The following is a 23,423-nucleotide window of genomic DNA, read 5'->3' on the forward strand; positions in this document are numbered from 1 at the left end:
ATTTTTGACTGTGGAGGTTCATAGGGGTTAAAAAAAAAGATCACGTGACTGCAGGTACCTGAAGATCACACGCTGTAAACGTGTTTGTTTTCTCCAATCTGACCTTATCTGTTTGGTGTGTCTTTAATTCTTTCTATTTGTTGATTTGATGTCATATGAATCACTGAACGTCTTAAAAAGGGCGATAATCTGATTCTTGTTGGGAGAAATGAGAGTGAAATATCCTAAACACTCCTGAAACCTTAGATTTCTGATTTGTTTTGAGTAAAATTAAAGCTACTGTTTCATGCTGGCAGTCGGTTTTTATGAGCAGAAGATGATCTGCTGTTTTCTGTTACTGCATGACCTCTGACCCCATCCCGGTCACCATGGTAACAGTGACATGACTTTCTAATTTATTGCAGCGATTTGTTTTTGTTTGTGCACTGAAATGAACTCGTCAGAATCCTGTTTCACCTCAGCCGTGACACATCTATCGATTGTGATTGAAAATAAACCATAAAAATCACCAGAATGCATCTTTTTTTTATTGTTTACTGACATGTTTTATTTCATGAGAGGGGGAAAAAATAAACATTGATTGAATGGTATTCAAACTGTATTACAAAAGAGCAAATACAGGTATTTTATCAAGTAGTCATCAATCAGAAAACGGTAAGATTTAACCTGGAAAACAACAAAAAAAAACAACAACTTGGGGTTGTTTTATTTTTAAATAGCTTACAGTGTTTCTCAGTGGTCCAAAAATCAGTCAAATACATCTTAAAGATTTAGCTGATCCTTCATTCGCCGTCTATAATAATTGCCCAAATCTCCCTTTTGATTTTGATCTACGAATAAACAATAAAAATAATACTACTAATAATAAATTACAGTGCAATGTGAGGAATACCTGCAGGCCTTTTAAAGCCCGTCACTCAAACCAGCTCAATCACCAACTCTTAGGAAAACTTGTGGTTTTGGTGGACATTTTGGCACAATTGACGCGTTGAAGAAGATACTTTGGGGAAAGATGAGAACGTTCACTCACTCTTCGTTCTGTGCAAATTCTGCCTCTTACTTTCACTAGAAGTGACGCGCTCTGGAAACGTGGTGTGGCTCGGTGTAATACTCATGTCAGCTGGAATCTCCTGCGGCGTGTTCGAACCCGCAGCTGCGACCGCGTTGCTCGCTCGGTTTGATGACTGTAAATAATCCAGCCTGGACCTTAACTTCCTTCAACGCACCGCCGCCGTCGAAGCAAGAAAAGGCATTTAAACAGCTGGCTGCTCGCTGGCTGCTCGCTAACTGCTCGCTGACGTTCGCGGGCCTGATTGGGTTTTGAGCGCGCAGACGTCAAATATGATTAGTCCGCAGCTTTTCTGCTCGCTTGAACATTTTCAGCTGATGGCATCTTGTAGAAAACCACGAGCCAAACGACTGAGACGCCCCTGCTTCTTCTCGGAGTTTGAACTGCTTTTAAACACTTGAATTATTACCCCTGCATCATTTGTTGTGTGGGGCAGTCTCAAAGCTAAAATCAATAATTATCTGCATCGAGCATTTGAAATGTTTGACCGGTTTGAACAAAGATGACTGCGAGTGAAACTTGTGTCCAACACTGAAGATGTAAAGTTTTAAGTCTTTCTTTGATTTCCGCGTCACGATGCACGTCGTTTTGACTTTTAACTTTCCAGAAAAATAAATGACTCAAATGTCGGCAGGCGTTTAAATTTTTTCCCAACGAACTTAGTGCTGAAGCTTCATTTGGGGGGGAAAAGTCGATAGAAATACTTCAGATTGGAGGGAAAAACAAGAAGCCTATTGATTAAAAATGTCCACAGACGTCAAATATCCCCTGAGGTGTTAAAACCATAGTGTAAACACTGCTGAGTGTTGGTTAGTGGTGTTTGTGACGACGTCTAGCATCCGTTTGTTGTTCTCGAGTCGCGTTCACGACTGTTTCCACTGCAGTGAGACTCGGGTACGAATACTGCACACACAACTCTGACAGGCTTTAGGAATGAGCCGGGTCTCGTCCGGCTTACCGCTTCCGCCGACCTGCGAGCAGGTCCTGCCTCGCAGTCCAACAGGGACGCGTTGGATTCGACAGTACAGATGTGCAGGGGTTACAGTAGAACGAGCATCCAGATCGAAATCCAGATGTTGGTGATGGAGATGAACCTGGTCCCTGAAAACATGATCTGAGCACCGACTCGTACTCGATAAGATAAAAAAAAAAAAAAACAACACTTCTGGAGTACAAACTGTGTTCTCACTGGAAAAAAAACAGCAGCAGTTGAAAAAAATTAAATAAAATAAGCAACAACAGTAAAATCTAAACGTTAAAGTTTGTCTACGTTTTCCTGAAACATTGATTTATGGACTCTGGAAGACAAAACAAAAGACAGACGCCCTTTTTTTTCCTGATGAACCGATAACATCTGCGGTCCGCTCAAGCAGCACAAGCATGCCGTTCATCCAAACAAAAAGCTGGCATTTGATCGAGAAGGTGAAACCGAGTGAAACGTTCCCTTATTTTTTTGGAAACTGGCCAAAGAAAGTTCTTCCTCTGTCCCTGTCGTTTAGGCTCATTTCTCCCTGTTTTCCGAGTGCGTGTCTAAGAGCCACGCTGGTTGAAAGGACTCGTGTTTAAATGCCACGATATAATCGAAACGTGATCGCTTTGGAATCAGTTTGAGACATAAATGAAAACATGATTTAAACAGCTGGGAGGATTTTGCCGACAAATTTCCCAAATCATTCAGACATCATGCATTCGGAGCATGTGCATTTTCATCATTTATCACGACACGTGGGCCAGCTTTCCCACTCATGACCTGGTTAAAAACACGATTTAAAATATATATTAATAATCTTTTTTAAAAGCAAATGAACTTACTGGCACCCAGTCAATCAATTCTAGCTCGTTTTGCTGTCATTAAACCAGCAATAAGCTTGTATGCCTTCATATCAGTGCAGCGACAGATGCTCTGCAGCCCAAACAGAAACAGGAATGCCACGTGAGAGTACTCATCGGTTCGGAGCTGAAATGTTTCAAAATAAATCTTCTTTTGCTTGTTTCGTTAAAAGCTGCAGCCACTCTTTGGACATTCTGAAACATGCAAATACTGTAACTGGCTTCTCAGTTCAAACGAATGGATGCAGGAGGGCCGGGGGCATGTGGTGACCGTCACTGGCGTTGTACTACGGCGGGGGGGGGATCAAAGCAGCGCAGGACGATGCCAAGCAGACTCTCCTGCACCACCCGAGTTGTTGTTTTTAACCTTTCCTCTCCTTTTCCTAAGCCACAGAGGGTGGACGGAGGTTAAAGAGGACGGAGGAACACATCATCCCCAACAGAAGGAGCTGTTGTTTGTTTCCCTCCATGTTACAAAAAAAAAAACAAAAAAAAACAGCACAGGTCTAAACTTTCCCTTGTTAAAGGTGAAGTCAGAGTCCAGCCCTCACTAAGACAAGTTTGTTTCTACTGAACCTAACAACGGTAAGACAAAAAGTCAGCTGAAATAACATTCACAGTGCTCTAATCAAATGAAATGGAAACTGAAATGTCCTAAAACCAAATAAAAACAACAAGAAAAAAAACTAAATTTCCCTTCCTTTTTCTTGTTTTTTCTCCCCCCGATGCTCCTCTGTTCGGACGGTTGTGTTGTGTCAGGAAGGTGTTGTCGTCCCGCGCTGGCCAGGTGGTGGCGACCGAGAGCCTGTTATAGACGCTTATCCTTGGTGACGCCGTTCTGCGTGTGCTTCCTGCAAAGAAACACGGAGAAGGAGCAGTGAGGAGGATGGGAGGGGGCGAGCTCGGAGATGTGGGACATTAAGATATGGGCATATCAGAGGTGTTCAAGGCCGGGGAGATAAGGAACGCCACATAATCACATCTCTGTACGGCCTGAGGCTCACGCTGATCCAATCCGCTGCTTGTTCTCCACCCGGACACCGTTTCACCCTCTGGAGCCATTAAATCTTTCAATCACGCCCCAGTTTGATATTTAGGAATCTGACTTTCTGTGAAACACTTCAGGGTCCTCTGATCTGCAGAGGTCATAGGTCACAATGATAGGGATGCACAAAAGGCTGGCAGCCACAAGATTAAAGGTAACTTCAGATAAAAACAGATACCCTTCGGTTTAAGTCAGCATTCTCTGGTCTAAAGCTCACTTATGCAATGTGCAAACACGGCAGTTCTTTTTTTAAAGTACAAAAAAAAGCTCCACAGTGTAAAATATAACCTTTGTAATCTCTGTAGAAGAATTATCAACACTTTCTGTCCCATCTTTCTTCTCCAGTGTGTCGTTGCGCTGATATATATCAGAATTAGATCATAAGCGTCCTTTTCTACAAGCTACGGCTCTTAAACTTCACATATTCTTTACAATCTGTTCGTGGTGTCTATAAAACCCACTCCGTCCGTCTTGTGCCATCCAAACCTCTTGGAGAATTTCAGGGTGATGTGGATCAAACTCGTGATGAACAGACGTGGTCTCCGTTTGAACCGTGCTCAGAATGAAAACATTTCTTCTGCTGCTTTGTGCAGTTACAGGAAACGATGGCAGGTCATCATCAGGACCAAAAATGATGCTTATAGGCATTAATTACATACAAATATTGAAGGTAATATTGGTGAAATCGGTGGTTTAGGTTTGAGAAAGTCAAAAATTCTTAAGTGACCAAGTTGTTACTGAATTATGTGTTTAAAGCGTCCCCAGTGCAGTTTTCTACAGTCATAGTTAACATTTTTATTTTAGTATTCTTGTATTAATTTATTTAATCCAGACATTAATTTGATTCTGTGGCTGTTTAAAAGGTTTTATAAATGAAGCTGGAATGATGGTTTGGTATTTATTTCCTGTTTGGTTAGGTTCAGGGAAGACATCTACTCAGCTAAGTTTAGGAAATCGTTATTGTTTGTGAACAGTGAAATCATTCATAACATTTACTTGGTGTTAGCAAACCGGGATGAAGTTCCAGTCTTAATCAAACAACTGGAGAGAAACCTGCTGCTCTGAAGAAGAGACGCCACTTCCAGCTGTTGATGTCTCCATTTTGATTTGTCATACAACTAAAAATTTATTGATTTTGAATTTCTACAACCATGGCAGCTGAAGCCATGTAGAAGTAAACTAAAGGACGAAGGTGCGGCTCACCTCTGAGCAGAGTTGTGATGTCCAGCATCATCATCACTATTTTCTTTGAGCAGCACAGCTGCAGACCTCCTGCCGTCCTCGTCTTCGTACTCCCTGACATCGTTCACCTCCTTCATCTTCAGCACCTTCACTACAAATATCACAATAAACTACACAAAGCAGAGGAGGAAAACGGGAGAAATTAAGTTTTAGATTCAGTCAGACAAAAACAATAAATAAAGCTTTCTGGGTTTGAAGAAGAAAGCAGATTGTCCTCACCAAGAACCAGTAGATGTTCATGAGCAGCAGGGCGAAGAGCAGGGCGTTGAAGAAGAAGTAGAAGGGGATGTTGGGGACAGACTGGATGCTGGACACACACGTGGCGTACAGTACTTTCAGCGGGAACCAGTAGAGGCGGAACCAGAACCTGACAAAGATGAGGCACGAACAAAACAATGTATATATATATCTTCATGAAGGAGAGACAAACGTGGGAGGAAGAGCTGATGAACGGCAGAAAAAGGAGCTCACCAAGTGATGCTGAAGCTAACAGAGCCCATGTTGGACAGCACGTCGTTGATCAGGTAATAGCCGCCACCTCTGGACTTCAGGTAGACGTTGAGCTTGGTGAACTCCAGCTGGACGTCGTTGATGTCGTGCAGGAACAACACCAGGATCCCCACGTTGTGGTACCTGCGGGCAGGAGAACGCCATCTGAAGCGTCTGTACGTTTTCTACTCATGCGATGCAGCTTGTTTGGAAAGGAAAGAACTGTGCATTTAATTTGTATGTAATCAGAAAAATCAAACAGTTCATTTGCAATCTTGGGCTCTCATGCTGCGAGCGTGAGTTTTAATGACTGCAGAAGAAGTTACGACTCAGACGGCGTTGATGTTCTTTTGTGTTACAGTGAATCTAAGGTGATATAAACCGTCCCCAAACAGCGCAACATACCTGAAGGCGTAAGAGAAGCATATGAGTGCCAGTGTGATGATGTGATGGACCACCATGACAGCAGAGTCCTTCCTCCATGTGTCCATGTTGATTGTGGCGTAGATGGAGTGGCCGTAGAAGCTGCCCTGGATCAGGTAGGCTATGGCGATGTCTGTAGGCACTGTCATACCGCTCTTCCAGTCTGCAGGAACACGGAGAGGGCAGGAGAAATTAAAGACAGGGTCGTCTCTGCAAGAGAGGGACGTGTTGACGACTACAGCACTTATAAAACGTTCTCAAAGCGTCTGGATAATTCAGAGAAAGTGCTTCAGTGTATGGGAATTAACCGTTCACTTAAAAGTTGTTTTAAACAAAAGCGTCCCCTAAAATTATGACAAAATGTAACTGCAGTAAAGTTACACTCAGCCTTCACAGTGCAGCTATGTGACACAACTGAAAACAGCTGAGCGAAACAAAAAACTACTTAAACTAAAACTTCAAAGTTATTGTATTTTGTACAATTTCAAAACTAGGCAACAATTTTCAAAATAAAAGAGCTTGAGAGAAGATGAGCTGTTTTGAAGCTAAGGTTCATCTAATGGTTGATTAAATTCAAATTTGCATTTAGGAAGGAAAGAAATGGCTTTTGTTAGGGTTTTTTAAAGTTATCAGCCTTTGTGCTCATGTGTAAAACTGCCTACGTGAGACGCGAAGGTCAGACGGCGGGCGCCACACCATCTGGCTCTCCCAAACAGAGATGCGTTATGGTTATGCTGTGTTTTTGTTATGATCTGGACCGGTGTTGCCCGGCTCAGATCAACCCTTTTTCTTCTTCCTTTAATAAAAGAGAAAGCCCAAGTAAGCGGGCAGAACTTCCTGGACAGCACGCTGTTAGGAGCTGTTGGGAATTTCTCCTCTTGCGAAGACCTTCACAAAAGACAACAAGCCTCTCTGGTGTGATTCTTAATTAGCAGGTTAAATAAATCAAAACCCTGACAGCTTTAATCTAAATTAAAGCACTATTAAAGCCTAAATGAAGCCATAGTTTTAGTGTCTGTGGCTGGTCAGTGTATGGGCTTTACAATTTGACCATCTGGGCATAAAGCACCAGGTAGTGAACTTCATGCAGTAACTTCAGTGGGTGAGGAGGGTCAGCTGGGGTTGTTAGTATGTGAGGAAGCTGGATGGATCAGGTTTTAGCCTCAGTAACATTCAGGAGGCTTTTTAAGGAGAAACAAGCTGGATGCGTGTTGGGACTGGCAGGCTGGCTCTCGGCTCAGAGACCTATCAGGTGTTAGACGGAAACTTTCTCCTCCGACGTTTGAACACGGCTTGCCTCCAGTGAGATGGAGTTTCTCCCAGGCTTCGTGTTCTGTTTATTGATTGGCCCTTCCATCATTAAACATTAAGAAGAGACCTGTTAGGTGGAGCGCAAGAGCTGCCAGGACGAGGCACGGGAACCTTAGAGGCCTCTCGCTCTTTCTACTGGAGATTTGAGATCCCCCCACCCCCACCCCCACCCCTTTTCTTCAGGCTCCAGAAACAACACAATCCTGTCACTTTGATTTCTCTGAATTTCACAGATTGTTTTAATAGCTTTGTCTCACTTTCATTCTCTCAGGCTTCATTCTCCCCTCCCTCACTAACAGTCAAGCCCTATTACTCCACGTGTCCACACATCTCAGGCTGAGAGCTATTAATGGTGACGTAGCCATTAAAGATGGACCTGCTGCTGTCAGCTACCCTTTGTGAGCGCTGACACGTCCGTGTCTGATGGAACAGGCTGAGAGACAATAAAAGACATCAATGGAGCGTATGTAAAATCCCCGGAGAACACCCATCCTCCATTAGCAATGCACAAGTCTGTAATGACTCTGGTCTCCATTAGCCACATTTATAAAGATTTTGTGTTGTAAATGTTGCATGAGACCTAATGTCCTCTGTAACTGTTAATTATAATAAAGAACAAATTTAAATAAACTTATAAGTTCTGCTGCTAATGGTGGACCAAATCTCAAGCAGAACAACAGGAAAAGTGCGCTATTAATAGCTCACAAAATGTATAAACCACCAGTCTGCACATCCTGTATGTAAATATCTGCCTATTTGAGTACTCAAAGTGGCTCTTAATGCTCAAGAAAGTCTCTACAGAGTTACTCTAAAAAAAAAAAACTCAGCATCTTATCTGCCTGGGAAGGTTAGTTAGGAAACCTAACCTCAGGTTTATCTAACATGATTACCTCCCAAGAAATAGATTACCTTTTTCAACACAAAGCATTATAAGGACTGTGTGAAATACAGCCATGCCAGTAGATAAAAAACCTGCTTAATGTCTTACTGTAGAAGACAGAGGGAGGGTCGTGGAAGAAGGAGTAGGAGGTGAAGAAGAGCAGGTAGCTGCTGTAGGACCACGACATGGTGTAGAAGACCAGCTTCCACGCGCTCTCCGGCATCTTGGAAGCGTCTTTGGGCAGCAGCCTGCACCACTGTGCAAGAGGCTGCAGAGACAGAGCACAAACACAGTCAGACACAAAATAAAGCACGAAGAAGTAACACTGCCATAAGTTGATCATTCTGGGAAAGCTAGGTTTTCATTTGTATATGCTTGTGTTTCTCCTACACTGACGAGTCTGTTCCCAGCTTCATCTCATACAGTTCTTCACTCAAGTCAAATACTGGTTGTTTAACTAAGTCTTGATTCTTTGAATAAAACAAATCTATTCTTTGTTGACTTTGCTGCTTGTTAAACCTAGGTGTGACTGGATTCTGAACTTTCAAGAGCTGCACATTTGTACTGTCGAAAACGGCCTTTTATCGTCTTTTAAACCCGCCTGAAGCTGGATCCTTTTTTAACACAGCTCGACCTTTAGATGTTTCTTTGTAACAGATAGTTTTTTCTATAGCATCATCCTACAAAATAAAAAGATTAATATTTCATAGCTTTGAATAATTCACTTAGATGACATTTTAAGACCGAGATAACCCTAAAACGGTCAAACACAATCAATGAAAATTATACTTTGTCTTTATTCTTTGAAAGAAACGAGAAGCCTTTCCGATATTTAATCTATTCTGATTTATTTAAGTGGGATGAACAAAAACAAACATGACTCAGTTTATTTGGCCAGTTCAACAGGATTTAAAATGGTCAGAAAGAAGCTGAACCAGCGCCTCGCCAAATTAAAACTATTCATCATAATCTTAATAAATTTATAATTTATGATGCTGCCTGTTGGACCAGACTGTAATAATTTGTGTTTGGTCTGCAGCTTGTTTAGGACTGCATCCAAATCATATGAAAGCAATGAAGCAAACCAACAAACTAGGGATAGTATTTTAACTAAATGATGAACTAACATTGTCTGCAGCATTTAAAAAGTCAAAACTAGCTTGAAGGTTTAAAGTTTCTTGTGACGTCACCGGTCAATATATCTGTTGTCGTCTGATGCACACGGAGATGGAAGCGTTTTTTTATGTATGGACTAAAATGTACTAAAAATTGCTGGCGTGTTTTAGAAGGCGTCGTTCCGTTTGGTCCATTGGAGCAGATCAGAAGCAGCTGATTGCAGCCCTCTGTGCCGCACATAAACATGATGGGATGGCTGCAGGAAGTGGTGCGGCTGATTTTCCTCAAACACAGAGCTCTATATCCCCCGGCGGGCTCGTCACCGTGTGCGTACGGTGAAGCAAAACTGGATGAAAGCTTCTTCTAGATGAAATAAATGAAATTAATTGCACAACAAAGGGAAGTTGCGACGTGTGTTAGTTGTATGTTGCTTGTTAGTTTGTGGAATTGCATTCCTGGAGCGGTAATAAACCGCAACGCCACCACATTTTTCCTCGCAGTAGAATTTTAATTTTTGCACAGTAATGTTTAAATGATCTGTAGATGTAAAAAAAAAAACAGCCCAACGTGAGCAACCAATCGACTCGCCACAAAAATGTTCTCACAAATCTGTTCATGGCTCGCAAGCAAAAAAGAGGAAGTCTTGTTGTTCGGCGCAGACGTAGCCTGATAATAAAACTCTCTCGACCATGGGGTCACGATATCTTCATCCTAAAGCCCTCACTCCTGGCATTTGACTTTGGTTTCTCTCTTTCTGAAGCCTCTCTTTTGTGAAGCTTCTGGGTTATCATTGCTCTCTTCAAGGAGACGCGTGTAAAAAAAGTTCTATAACCAAAGCAGCGATGTCCATTTAACAAAATCAAATCTAAATTTGGGCAAACATGTAAAGAGGACACAAAGCAGACAGATAAAGTCCACAACAGGTATATTAGTTAGGCAGGTAGTGAGGCAGGCTGTTGTTTGGTGTTTCTTTGCTGTGCCAAAACAGGAAACCAAACCCAGCTCGGCGTCTCATAAACAAAATTACAAACACACACACACACACAAACACACACACCAGCGTAGAAAGCAGAGAAGCTGTAACTGAAGGCAGGAAAGTAAAAGTTCCTTGTGTCAACGATACACTGCATCTCAATCAGTGGTTACTAAACATGACCTGGTGAGAGCAGGATCAGTGACGAACTGCATGACAAATTAATGGACTGAGTTGCTTAGGAACAAGAATTCATTCTGCTTGTGTGATAACACAGAAAGCTGGATCTGGTCTTTAACCTGTTTCTAAACTTGAATTCTTTTACCATCCCTTCCTGCGTCCAGTCTTACCCCTCCCCTTCTTGTTTGTCTGGTTTTTTTTGAGGATTTGATGGAGCCGTTGAGTCACATCAGAGAGCCAAAACATCACAAGGAAGGAAGCCGACAGATGTGAGATAAAGATGTGACAGCAACAGACTTCTTGGTCCTCGCTAATGACACATGGAGGAAGGACAGCCGCCCTGCAGGGGACGCATGATCCCAGCCGGGACAGCTGATTGGACGAGACAGGGGTGACATGTGGTGTGCGCTCTGCAAGTCCCGACCAGAGAGCAGCAGTGCACAACACTCACATTCTTTAAAGTCGGTACATCTGTATCAGTTCCTGTCTATCAGCCCTCCCTCCTTCTTCCGATTTCTTTTTTTGTTCCTCTTCGCTCCTCCACTCCCTCTCTCCATCCACCCCTGGGTCTCACCCCTCCCGCCTGTGACTTTTATTTATAGAAGCCAGCTGTCAGTGTGCATTGTGCCCCCCCCCCCCCCCCCCCACCNTCACACAAAAACATAAGCCTACACACTCACAAAGGCTGAAAAACACTCAAGGCTGACAGAGCCAACTCCAAACACCGGCAGTGACTCTGCAGTTCACCTCGCACTTGTTCACCATCATTAACGCCCGTTCCTCTCCTGCTAAAGCTTCAAATCCCATAAATCACTCCACTGTCCAATTTCTCTCACGGTTTCTTTGTTCCTGTCATTAATAGTCTCTCTGGCTTCATTCACACCTCAATCAAACATCAGAGAAAATGACACATTTATCTCTACAGAGTCTAGCTTCGATTTCTTTTGAGGCTGACATCACTCTGGGCACCTCAGTGCCATAATAAAGACCAAATCTGTCACAGATGCACTGTGGTTTTTTTTTTTGTTTTTTGTTTTTTTTCAAGCTTAGGGCAAATAGGATTTACAAAAGCTAATCCAAAGGATGACCAGAGTTTTAGACTATATATACATGTGAGGATAAAAATAGCTCATTTATCTATGGTTAACAATTGCTCCGATCTCAGGTTTCTTGTTTCTCCTTGGCGCTCTAAGTGGGTCAGAATCCACCTTTTTCCTTTACGTAACGACAGATAATATCTTGACTTAATCATTTGGATTACACCTCTAATGTACCTCAGTCATTGCAGATTATCAGCTTCGAGGAACGATCTCCCCCCCCCACCTCTCTTCTTGTTCTTAACAAGGTGATGAGCAGACAGCTGCCTCTGGGGGGGATAAAGCTCCAGGATTTGAGGTTTAAAACGCAACAAGCAGTGGCGGCCTGAAACTCAGATCAAAACACTGACTGGTTTGGTTTCTGTCGCTTTATTGTTTCCCTGTTTTTTCTTTTTTTGGGTGTTTTGTGTAATCTAACTACTTCCGCATCCTTTGCGCTATTTTAGCCATTCATATAGTGAAAATGAGATGGGCGCCGTGACTTCTGGTTTTGTATCTTTTTTTAACTTTTAAAATATTTAACTTTACTTACAAATATTTCCGTAGCTACTATTCTGCTGCTTTTAGGTTTTAGTTACATTTTGCTCCTTTTAGCTCACATTTGACTGCTTTTAGCTCATGTTTTGTTCCTTTTGACTTATAGCTAGAATTTTACTTCTTTAGCTGTTAGCCAGTGATTTGTTTCTTTTGAACTTTTGGCTCATCTTTCGCTATTTTTAGCTACCGTCCTTCTTTTTTAGATATTCCTTTGCTACTTTTAGCTGAAGTTTTGCTCATTTTAGCTTTCTGACGCGCTTCCTGTTTCATATTGTGTGATTATCTTTTAACAAACTTTTAGTTAATATGTATGGTTTGACTAACTGTGGCTGTCTTTTGTTGAGCGTTTTCTCGGTCTAACTCACTGTCGGCGGTAAAAGCCAGCCTCTGTCATCGGTGTTTGTTTATTTCTGAGTTTTAATTGGGAGGAAGAGGAAGGCTTTTAATGAGAAACAGCAACATTAAAACTAGCAGGAATGTGGGAGTGAAGTTACTACCTCTACAGCCCAGTTGTTTCTGTTTTTTTTTTTTTGTTACATGTCTCATTTGCCCTTTCTCCAGAGGTTTGCAGCACATTCTTTAGATGTGACTCTCCAGCTCTCAAATGTTGAATAATGGCAGCTTTTTGCTGACCTGTTCCTTTCCACTTCCTGCCTACACGCTGAAAGCCTGACTGGGTCAGACAAGTGTGGCGATGCACGCTGGGAAATGAGTCAGCTTTTATTTTTTATGTCTGTAAAGTTAAAAAAAAGGTGAAATCAATTCTTTGAAGGCCTCTGATGAATCACACTGAAGACAAATATGAATGGCTTGTTGGAAAAACTGTGGCTCGCTCCATAATTAATCCCAGCGAGAGGAACGAGGGTAAACACAAACTGTGATCGCTCCTGACGTATGACAGTCAAACCAAATGTTTTAAAGCTGATTTAAATAAATTGTAAATATCTATACGGCAGCAGGTGGTGTTTGTCTGCAGCTGAATCATTTGAGAAACATTTGCTTTGCTTTCTTTGCCAAAACTGCAGAAATAAACCAAGAAACAAGCATTTATAGACCACGATTCCCAACACTGATCATATAGGTCGCAGAAAATATTGGTTTCTTTGCTAAAAAAAACAAAACTAATATATTAAATGGTGATTTGGGCATGCTGTCCCAGAATTTAAATCACTTATTCAAATCCCTAAAATCACCACATTCAATATTTTGTCTGCTAATTAGTAGTTTTTTCTTGTATCGCAAGCAAGCAAATACAACAAATGTTCGCTAAAAGAAAAATCTAAGTCTGATTCAGCGTCTTGCCTTTCATTATCAGCTTGAATAATTGAATACCAGTGCGGTTTACTGAATCAGAAACGATCCTATTTACGCTAAGTGTGAAACACGACAGCAACTCTTCAGGTCCAAACAAACAGCGGGGCGATGAAATGTATTTAATTTACGAGGCACATCTGGAAGAGCTTCAGCTGAAACAGCGTGCGTTGATCTTTGTGTTGAGCAATGTTGCAGCTGACACAATAATAATTAAAAAAAACCTCAAAGTTCCTTGATGCGGTGCAACACAGCGGCAGCTCTGGTTCAAAAACAAAGGAGCAGCTGACTATCTGGACCTTATTTGACTATAAATGATAGGATAGGATGCTTTGAAAGTTAATATTTGACAAGAGGGGGATGAGATGACTTTTTATCTCCAAAAACGAACTCCTAACTAATTATTTCTAGACTACATAAAAAAAATTGAGCACAACTAAATAACACTATTGAATGGAGGTTCCTCATTTAGAGACTGATTGTTTAAACTTATCTGAAGCAACTGCTTTAACGAGCAGCAGATTTGCATGACAAAATTAAACCATTGGTTTCACTTCATGCTGTGTAAATATGTCACTCGTAGTAAAATTAGGTCCGCGTACGGGCGGCGTGGACACACTCTTCCCAGCTCGTACACTAAGATGTGCCGAGGAAAAAAAAAAGTGCACCATTGCACCTGTTGGGAGGATGTTTAGCCTCTTAGTTATTCTCAGAGGAGCCATTATGCTCATAGCTAGTTTTCAGATTATCTGCAGCATCAGAGTTACCGTGCACCTCCAACAGATCTGGAAACAGTAAGACCAAACAAACACCCAGTTCTAAAACTGGTATCTATTTGTGAATCTGAAACAAAACAACCACCTGGTTACTAATAGTAGAGTGGTAATTAATTGAATGTGCTTATTTTTTATTTAATCCTAGCAGCAAATACACAAAAAGAAATAGACTAATAGCTAACAAAATCCTTACAGGCTGAGTCTTTTAGAGGTAAATACAAAAGATGTGACTGAAAAACAGTCATTTACTGGAAATTACTGAGCACCTTAGAAAGCGTTTCATGGTTATAGCGCTACCATAAAAAGAAAACTTATATTTAAACAAGCTGCATTAACACTTCCTCTTTCTCTCATGTTTTAAAGGTGAGAAAAAGTGAACTGAATAAATATTTATCACTATGTTAGAAAACGATGGATACCACATAAAGATCATCAGGCTTGTATGAATTAGTAATATTGATTAGTTGTTTTTGGAGCAACATACGCTGCCTTCTGGATGTTGTTTTCATGAACAGTCTGGATTTTTTTCAGCAGGAAAAGGCAGTCCAGATTATCGTCCCGCAGTCCAGATTATGATCTGAAAACATTTAAATGAATGCAAACAACGCGAGAGGAAAAGCTGGTAAAAAAAGGGAGGCTTTGAGCTGTTTGAACAGCTGGAACTATATTTGGAGAACGAATGGGGAAACATAATTCAAGTGTTTTTACCAGAAAGGACGATGCCGGCCCCCAGTGCTTCCTAAAGACAAACACTCAATGACAAGGCATGTTAGAAAAGAGCTGTTAGCGCAACTTTTTATCTTCCTTATCTGCGGCTGCACAATCCTGTTTTCTTACAGTGAACACCAGAGTTTATCTGTGCTGTGTGTGAAGAAAAAAAAAACATCAGTTAGTGATTAGTTTAGGAAAAGTGGTTTACAAGTCTCAGCACAGCCAGGACCCAGTGACCTCAATGTTGACCCCTACAACACGTTTACCATCAAACCTAAGGATTTTATCTGTCATCTTGCCCGTGCGTCATGCTGTACTGCGAGTTTGCACGTAGACCCACTTGGCGCCCGGCTCATACGGACAGCTGGAAGACATATGGCTGCCATTCATAATACAGTGCCCACGTTTTCAGCAGCACAGTGAGAATGAGGCCCGACGTAGTGTGAACGAGCCTAACTGCATGTGCCAGGCAGAGCTAAACTGAGACCGGCAGATTATCTTGTGGGAAGTAAGAGAAAGGTGAGTAAACGCTCGAGTAACTGAGCATCTTTGTTAAACTCGCAGGCCTGTTTTCTGCTCTCTATTGGCTTGTAACAACAAAAGAAAAAAAAAACAAAGCAGAATTTAAAGAATTTGCTGCTCAGCCACAGAGACGCAAAAGCAATCGGAAAGCGCACACATGAAAAGAAAAAAAAAAAAACATCTCTCGTGACGGGAAATCCTAATAAGCAATTTTAATTTAGCAACTTGGGCATTTTACACCCATTCCATTAATGAGGTCTGCATATTTCTGCCATGTAATTGTTGTGTTGCTCACAGTGGGTGAAGTGATCCCGACGCTTTTATCTGTGAGCGAGCGCAGATGGGCCAGAAACTGGAAACAAATGTCGACTGTGATCAGACGTGGGAAAACAAAACCAACTCCCCAAGCTGAGAAAAAAGGGACTTTATCTATCAAAATCTGAAAAGAGTTTAATGACTTTATTAACAACTTTGTAATGACACAAATAACCGCTACTAAAACCTCTGTAATTTAACTGAACTGCTGTTTATTTTACATTTTTTTCCATAAAATGCTTGGAACAAACAGTTGTTTCTGCTTGTGGTTGAACAGACGGGGTTTAAATTTTAGAAGCCACTTTACAGTGATATACTAATGATGGTAAATGATGTTTAAATTAAAGTTAAATCATTAAACAAGACCAGGATTGGGCAGGAGTGAAGTCCTGTCAAGTCAACCTGAAAGTGTTTCAGATGTTGTTTTTCATGTAGAACAAAACACGCAATCGATTAATTAGGTTTACCTAAAAGTAGCTCATTTAAAGCCTCATATCACTGGGTTTCTCTATAAAACTCAGTAATTATGTGATGTCTTCTGAAAGTTTAATACAGACGTTCTTACATTTTGATCATTTGACTCACGGATTGTGGTGAATCTTACAAAAACAACCAACAAACCAAATGTTTTTAGGCAAATTCTGGAGGGTTTCAGGACTCGAAAAAAAGCAAAGCTGATGTAATCTCTGCCAGATGTCGCGACGTTTCTTTACAGAACCCGCTCTCGGCATCCAAATTTACACAAACTAGCTATGGCGGCCTCGCAAACCTCAAGCCACACGGTGGGTGGAGAGGAGCAGGGAGTACAAGACGCAAAAGCAGCGAGGGAGGGGTGAGGCAAAGTACTCTGGAAACACCTAAAATGAGAGGACTCTGTCTCAGTGAGTTTCCATGTGGATGCTGCAATTTCTTCCACAGAAAGGAAACAAGAAGGAAAGAAAGAAAGCCAGTCCGGGATGAGGAAACTGACCCGACTGCATCCCAAAAAATGCAGCTTGCTCACAGCTACAGCAAGCACATCATTATACCAGCTTCCTCTGGCCAATCAGTTCCCACATACTGCTCTGAAGTGTCCTTGTTATCGAGGGGGAGCCATCTGCCAAGTAAGAAGCTCGCAGCGACGCCGTGTTCTGCCCAGTCAGAGCTTTTCCACTGTGCGTAGCTGGAGGAAGAACGAGCAGGACTGAATGAGAGAGAGAGAGAAGACTGAGAGGTCGGCCAAAGCTGCTGTGAGGAGATCAAGGCCTCATGGCACATTCCAGCTGACCAGAGGAGAGCCTGACTGTCAACAAACACAGCTGATTCATGAGCCTGCTTTCTAACTGTGGCTGGACACACATAAACACAACCACTCTCTGTTTTATCCTCACATTACTTTAATTTGGAAGAGTTTAAGCTGGTTGAGTTAAAGAACAGAGCTAATAAACCTCCTCTCGTAAATACATCATTAATTAATAGTTGTTTTTTTTTCATACTTTACACATTTAAAATGTCAAACATTTAGTTCAACAAGTCTGTCTGCCAAAATGTCAAAGTTCAGCATGACCCTCTTTGTGTTCAACGAACGCCTGAACGACTAACATTTTACAATATTGTGATTTCCAAATTGAGAAACGCAGCTAAAGCTCGCACCTGAACGTCGATTTTTAAAATAGCTGCTTATTTCTTTAATCCGCTGGAGGTTTCAGTTCTGCTCAGCTTACATATGGCTGCAGTGTTTATTAGCAGGGAACTGACAGGTGGGAGGTAAGTGGGAGCTGTGTGGGAGTTTTTTTGTTTTTTTTTTATTCTAAACTAACTTAACTTAACACAAAAACACTCATGTTAACAAAGCTGCAACAATCAGCTAAACTTAAGCAAGAACATCAGATAACTCCCAGGGTCTTCCACTCCATTATACCGTTTATTTTACTGGGAAATGACAGAAATGTAGAAAAAGCCACAGAGTGCTTTTTAAAGCAGTTGTCGTTTTTATGCTCATTAAAAATTCAGTTTGGTGACAAACAGTTTCAGCTCTATGAGCAAATAGACCAACATTAGCTGCTCAATTTAGAAAGCAGGCTACCAGAAATAGCCTTGACCAGCCTGAAGGTGAGAGGCATAGCATCAGCGCAGTTTAGACACTCAACTTCAGAAATATATGACACTAACCTGAGCAGATGCAAGAATAGTTGGTTTATAACACTTTATAAGTCTGTGTCAAAGCAACACATGTGCCAGAGCCATTATTTAATCACTTCCTGTCAGTCGTTTTCATGTTGAGGCTAATCAGAGTACATCATGATGTATCCCGGTGACAGACTACATTAACTGCATCCATACTGTGAGTGGAAGCGTATCACATGTCAGGAGCCTAAAGTGCTGCTTGTAATGCTTGCAACAATAAATTTGCTAGCTAAGCTGCAGAAGAAGAGGTCTAACAACGTCCTAACATGATAAAAAAATAACAATTGTTTGCAATCAGTGTCAAAACTACAAGCAGGTTTCATCTGAGTGGGCACTTTTGGCTGAATGGATATCACTTCCCCTTAACCACAAACCCTGTATCGGGTTTCTATCTGCGGCTCTAATGTTCAACAATGAGCAGGAGCTTAGTGGAAAGTGATCCGGGATCTGTGGCTGGCAGCACTGTCAAACCTTAGGATGCTTTCACATTCAGAACAACAAGAGGGCTGAGGTGCCATTCAGCCCTGTGCAGGCTGATAAAGGTCTGCAGCGAGGCTGAAGCTGCCAATATATCGCTGCTTTGAGTGACTGCTTCTGTGTGTGTGTGTGTGTGTGTGTGTGAGGCACTTATAAGAGCCGTTCCAAACTGCTGCTGCTGCTGCTGAAAGAGCCTGACTTCAGAGCATTTATCGCTTTCATAACATAACGTAACGCCACTGCACACAAGGTGTAGCGGGCGAGCAGAAATGGCCGTGCACGCCAGAGGGAGTTTATCTTTCCACTGACACGCAGATGCAAGAGTGTGTGTGTGTGTAGTTTTGTTAATGACTGGCTTGTTGCATGCTGAGTCAGCGAGCTTAGCCCCACATTTACAGTCCATCAGCTCCTTTCTATTCCCCAGACCTTCCTTCCTCCGTCTCCATCTTCACTTGTTTATTTCTTTTCTTCTCATCACCCCTTCTTCTCGTCTCGTTTTACTTCCGATTTTCACGCAAACATTTCCACTCCCTTACTTCCTGCTGTCGAAGTGGCTCAGTGAGCGCTGCATGCCACTTGGCAGAACAACCGCGATCTTCAACGCGCGAGTGAGGCCGTGCGAAAGCAAGTGCCCGCGTGCTCTTAAATGCAATTTTTCGAAAGCGTCCGATAAATCATCCGAGCAAAGGAGCTGCGCAGGCTTTGTCGGACAGACTGCATGTGAGAAGAAAATGAGGAAGAAGCAATGACACGTTCACGCTCGGGAAGTTTAAGTGTGACATTTAGATGCTTCCTTAGGTGCGGGTTTCTCAGAAGAGCTTTTCAGCGCCCTATCTTAAAAGCCATATTTACTTTTCTTTAAACTGTCAGTGTCTGGGGTGGCAGCAGGCGAGGCAGGTTGCACCACGGCTCCTTATGTAACTGAAGAAAACTCAAGTTAATTTAACCTGGATAAGTGCTGCTACGACTCCTACATCCCCTCAAATGTAAACCATAATGAAAACACCCTGTTAGGGCACAGTGACAACACTCCCAGTCAAATACAAATGGCAAGAAGTTACATGTTTTTTTTTGTTTGACTTGACTGCAGAGGCTGAACACTCAAGTTTGGAACAAAAAATTTGCCCTCTATTTTATAGCATTTGCGCAGCCTTGTACAAAGTTCACCCAGAGTCATAAAACGTCTGCCAATGTTCTTTAATTGACTGCCAGCTCGATGATTTATCCGCTGCAGTTCTACGCCTTGCCAGAGAAAGACAAAGATGTGCTTCTTTTGACAGTGAAAGAGTTCAGCCAAGTCTGGCGTTGCGCGCACTGTCAGGAACACACTGGGTCAGACGTGCAGCAGAAACGCAGATATTTATCTCAAATCAAGTGTTGTCTCGTCTCGTTTTACCCCAGCACGCTGTGCGGTGGAAAGTACAGATCACAGTGAGAAATGTGCGCTGAACTGGGTCAGCTTCCACTCTTCAAACGTAACTCTGAGATGTAAGTAACTAAACAGGAAACTAATTATTTTTATCCACCGGCCTGCGGCGGATGAATTCTGTTTAGATTAATCTTTCATCAACAACTTCTGACAAAAGAGCAGAGCTGTGGCAATTCTTTTATTATTATTCATTATTTTACTCCTAATTCATCCATAGATACAGTATTAAAATGTCATTTTCAACTCAAATTTTCTAACGTTTCAGTTCACAAAAATGTAAAAGTTATACTTCTATCAGAGAAGCCAGTATTTATTCATTATATCTGGGCAATCATTAGTTTCCATAAGGTCACAGAGGGGTAAGATCACTAGCAATTTGTTCACCAGATGGTCTCATAAACTTATTAACGCATGTGATCACACGACTGGTCTCTGTTGTAATGAATTGTGCTCACTTTAAAGAGTTGACATGCTGATTAATAAGTGACACAAACAGCACGAAAACAAACAAAGTTGACAGTGGCAGACACACACAGCGGCGCCATCTTGTCAGCTGGATTCATTTCACAGCAACTGTATGTGTTAATACAGTAAAAACCACAACAAACTGGGAGGCTATCATACAGCGGTTTTCATTTCACGACGTGAAGGAGCGCATGGGTTGGTTTCAAGCAAGTACCATCACGCCCTGTGGTCAAATAAGAGCTCGAACAATGTGCTCCTCTGGCAGCCCACTTCAGAGTTGTGATGTGGAACAGCAATACTTGTACTGAATTAGCTCTGCACGGCTGACCTACGCTGAACCCATCCTCTTCATCCCTAATATAAGCACACTCTCTCTAGGTGGTGAATAATCAATGGAGTTTTAATTTGGCCTACATTCAGGGTTTAAGCTCATCCTTCACGGCCCGTGGGTGTCAAACTGTGCCCTTCCTGTACGAGTCGGTAAAACAGATGCTGACACAATTACACGCTATAAAAAAGGAAAGTAGGTCTCATTCTTTGCATTCTCTGGCCATGTGTGGCTTCACAACTGGGAGCCACCATCATCGTAGGAAACTCCACCTCCACCCATCGCCATGGTATCCAGAGAGGAACCCTGTTAACAGAGGAAAAGGTGCTGACGCCTTCGATGGCTGAGGAAATCTGGGCACGAGTCCAGTCCGCCTGAGTGTCTGGTCTCCAAACGCCGGCGCGAGATGCTGCAAGGCTGCTTTTACAGACGCTGCAGCCCTGGAAGCGCGCACCGCCGGGCACCTTAAAAGGTGCCCTAATTTCCTGGCGGCAGCGTGGCGCTAACAGCGAGAAGCAAATCAACGAGCAGCAGGGACCAGTGACGAGATCTGCAAAGAGACACCTTGAATTCTGAAGCATCATGCTTAGAAGTCACAGCTGAGCCGGGATAATTGACTGTTTCTCGAGAGGTTCTATCAGAAAAGTACAAACGGCACCATTTTATTCTCATTGCGTGCCAAAGGTTTTGTTGTCTCATGTGTTTTTTGGGGGGTTTATAATAAGGATAAAATTATATTTAAAAAAAGAGGGGTTTTTTTTATTCGGTGAGAACATCAGTCATTGGTTGTGAAGTTATCATAAAATGAATTAAAAAAGGGTGCCAGAAATGATCTCCAGGGTGCATTATCGTACATATCTGATTTATTATCCGATTATTTGCACTCATTTGTCAAACTATTAATATTTGTGTTCTTCCAAGCTGTAGCTTAAAAGGTTGTGATTATATTACAGCCAGTTTGAATCCTAAAATAAACACTTTTCTTAAAAAAACAAACAGCAACTGCTTGAGTGAGAATGAAAGTTGCAATTCAGCTACTCTTTGAATAAATATGAACACTACTTAAAAAAAGATCTTGTTTTGTTTTTATTATAGTAAATGTGTGAATAAAGCAGTGCCCTACGAGAGACAGTGTGTGTTCAGACCATGTGCAAAGCAGGTACACATGGTTTCTGAGAAACATGCACACTTCCTCACCCCATCTGAATCTATTGCTACCATCTTGAATGACTCACAGAAGCCAGACTAGGCTGTGAATGCAGCAGCTGTGTTTTTTAAGCCTGTGTGAGTCAGGTTAATATTTCCTGACAGTGTGGTTAAGCTATCCGAGAACGGGTGAACCACCGGTGTGTAACAAGCGCCCGACTTCCTCGCTGTTCTTTGGCCCGGCACGAAGCGCGCACGGCTGGCCTTCCGGCTCAAACTGGAGGGGGATGCTGGGTTAAAATTTTTACCCACCTTAAACAGACTTTCTGTCAGTCCCCGCCTGACCATCGTCCACAGGAAGGCGCAAAAGAAAAACAGGGCGATTTCGGTCCAGGTGATGTAGGCGTTCTCCAGGAGGGTCTGCTTGGTGAGCTCCAGACCGCAGCCGCCACAGTCCCTCCATGCGCCCAGCATGACGCCAGATCCCCGGCTGAGGAGCTCCCAGTACCCCGGCATGGGCTCCACTTCCACCGGCCCGGCTCTCCCGCCATCACTGCCCATCGTGGTGCGGCGCAGAAACAGGAAAGGTTGTTTTTTTTAATATAAAAATAAAAACAATAATAATGAGGAGGAGGAGGGGAAATAAAGAAAGATGTCTCCAGCAGTGATGACAGACCGGTGGCTCAGCTTATCTAACCAGCTTAGCCTAATTCTTTGTCCTCCTAATTAAGACATGGGCCCACTTTGGGACAGTTCTAGGGATGGATGCGGCGCCCACCACGCGTCGGCTGTTCGGATAGGAACCACAAACGCGCAAATTGTCTAAGACAAAATTATGTGGCGGCTATTCTGGAGCCATTTGCGGCGGTCCGGTGAAGGCTGCTCCCGTTCATCTTCTCACGACGTCCCCCTGGTTAGCTGCCTAGCTTACGGTAGAATCACACGGAGCGGCATCGGTCTCCCAGCTAACGGGCTACATGAATGAATCAGCCTTTAACATAACTGGACCGACTTTATCTGGAGGTCTGTGTCCCTCAACACCCCCCTCCCCCTGCTCTTCCACCTCCGGACGGACTAACGCTGCGCCGCCGTCAAACACGCTCTCATCTCCGACCGTTATTCGCCTCTTACGTAACGTTTCCGAGCCGGCGACTCTCTCACACAAGGGCAAGTTATTCCAGGTTTTTCCTTTTTTTTTTAAAGGGATAAATTAGGGGACTATATTCCGGAGGGAGTCGCTTCTTCTTCTTCTCCTCGTCCTCCTGTCAGCAGCCGGTTATCCAAAACTGCGTTTCGTTTTTTGAGGAGGTGCGCGCGCTGCGGCTCTCCCAGCGGCGGATCAACTGGTGCGTTCAAAGAAGAGGGGGGGGGGCTCAGCTGCTGCGTTCACGTGAAAACGTATAAAAAAAAAACTACAGCGGGGGTATGGGGCGCCGTTTGTAAACGAGCTTGTGCTCAAAATTCATGCCTAAATTTTGTCACATTTAGCTTCAAACACTGTTTAAAAATGTAGTGTGGATTTTCTGATGTCACTTTTTACAACATTTAGCTAGTTAAATGTAATTGTTACAGCTACATGCTAAAT

The 23,423-nt window shown here is 42.6% G+C and overlaps 1 protein-coding gene across 1 annotated transcript; it reads right to left on the minus strand.

Annotated features, from left to right (window-relative positions):
* Window positions 1-505: 505 nt before the first annotated feature.
* cers1 (ceramide synthase 1) lies at window positions 506-23,179 on the minus strand. Its single transcript, XM_017407068.3, has 7 exons — window positions 22,151-23,179; window positions 8,398-8,557; window positions 6,081-6,261; window positions 5,658-5,819; window positions 5,406-5,553; window positions 5,148-5,296; window positions 506-3,750 (listed from the first exon to the last, which is right to left on the minus strand). Exons 1-7 carry the CDS (start codon window positions 22,397-22,399, stop codon window positions 3,708-3,710), a joined length of 1,092 nt encoding a protein of 363 aa, XP_017262557.1. The 5' UTR covers window positions 22,400-23,179; the 3' UTR covers window positions 506-3,707.
* Window positions 23,180-23,423: the final 244 nt, after the last annotated feature.

Source organism: Kryptolebias marmoratus, linkage group LG24 (genome assembly GCF_001649575.2).
Source record: "Kryptolebias marmoratus isolate JLee-2015 linkage group LG24, ASM164957v2, whole genome shotgun sequence".
Taxonomy (NCBI): Eukaryota; Metazoa; Chordata; class Actinopteri; order Cyprinodontiformes; family Rivulidae; genus Kryptolebias; species Kryptolebias marmoratus.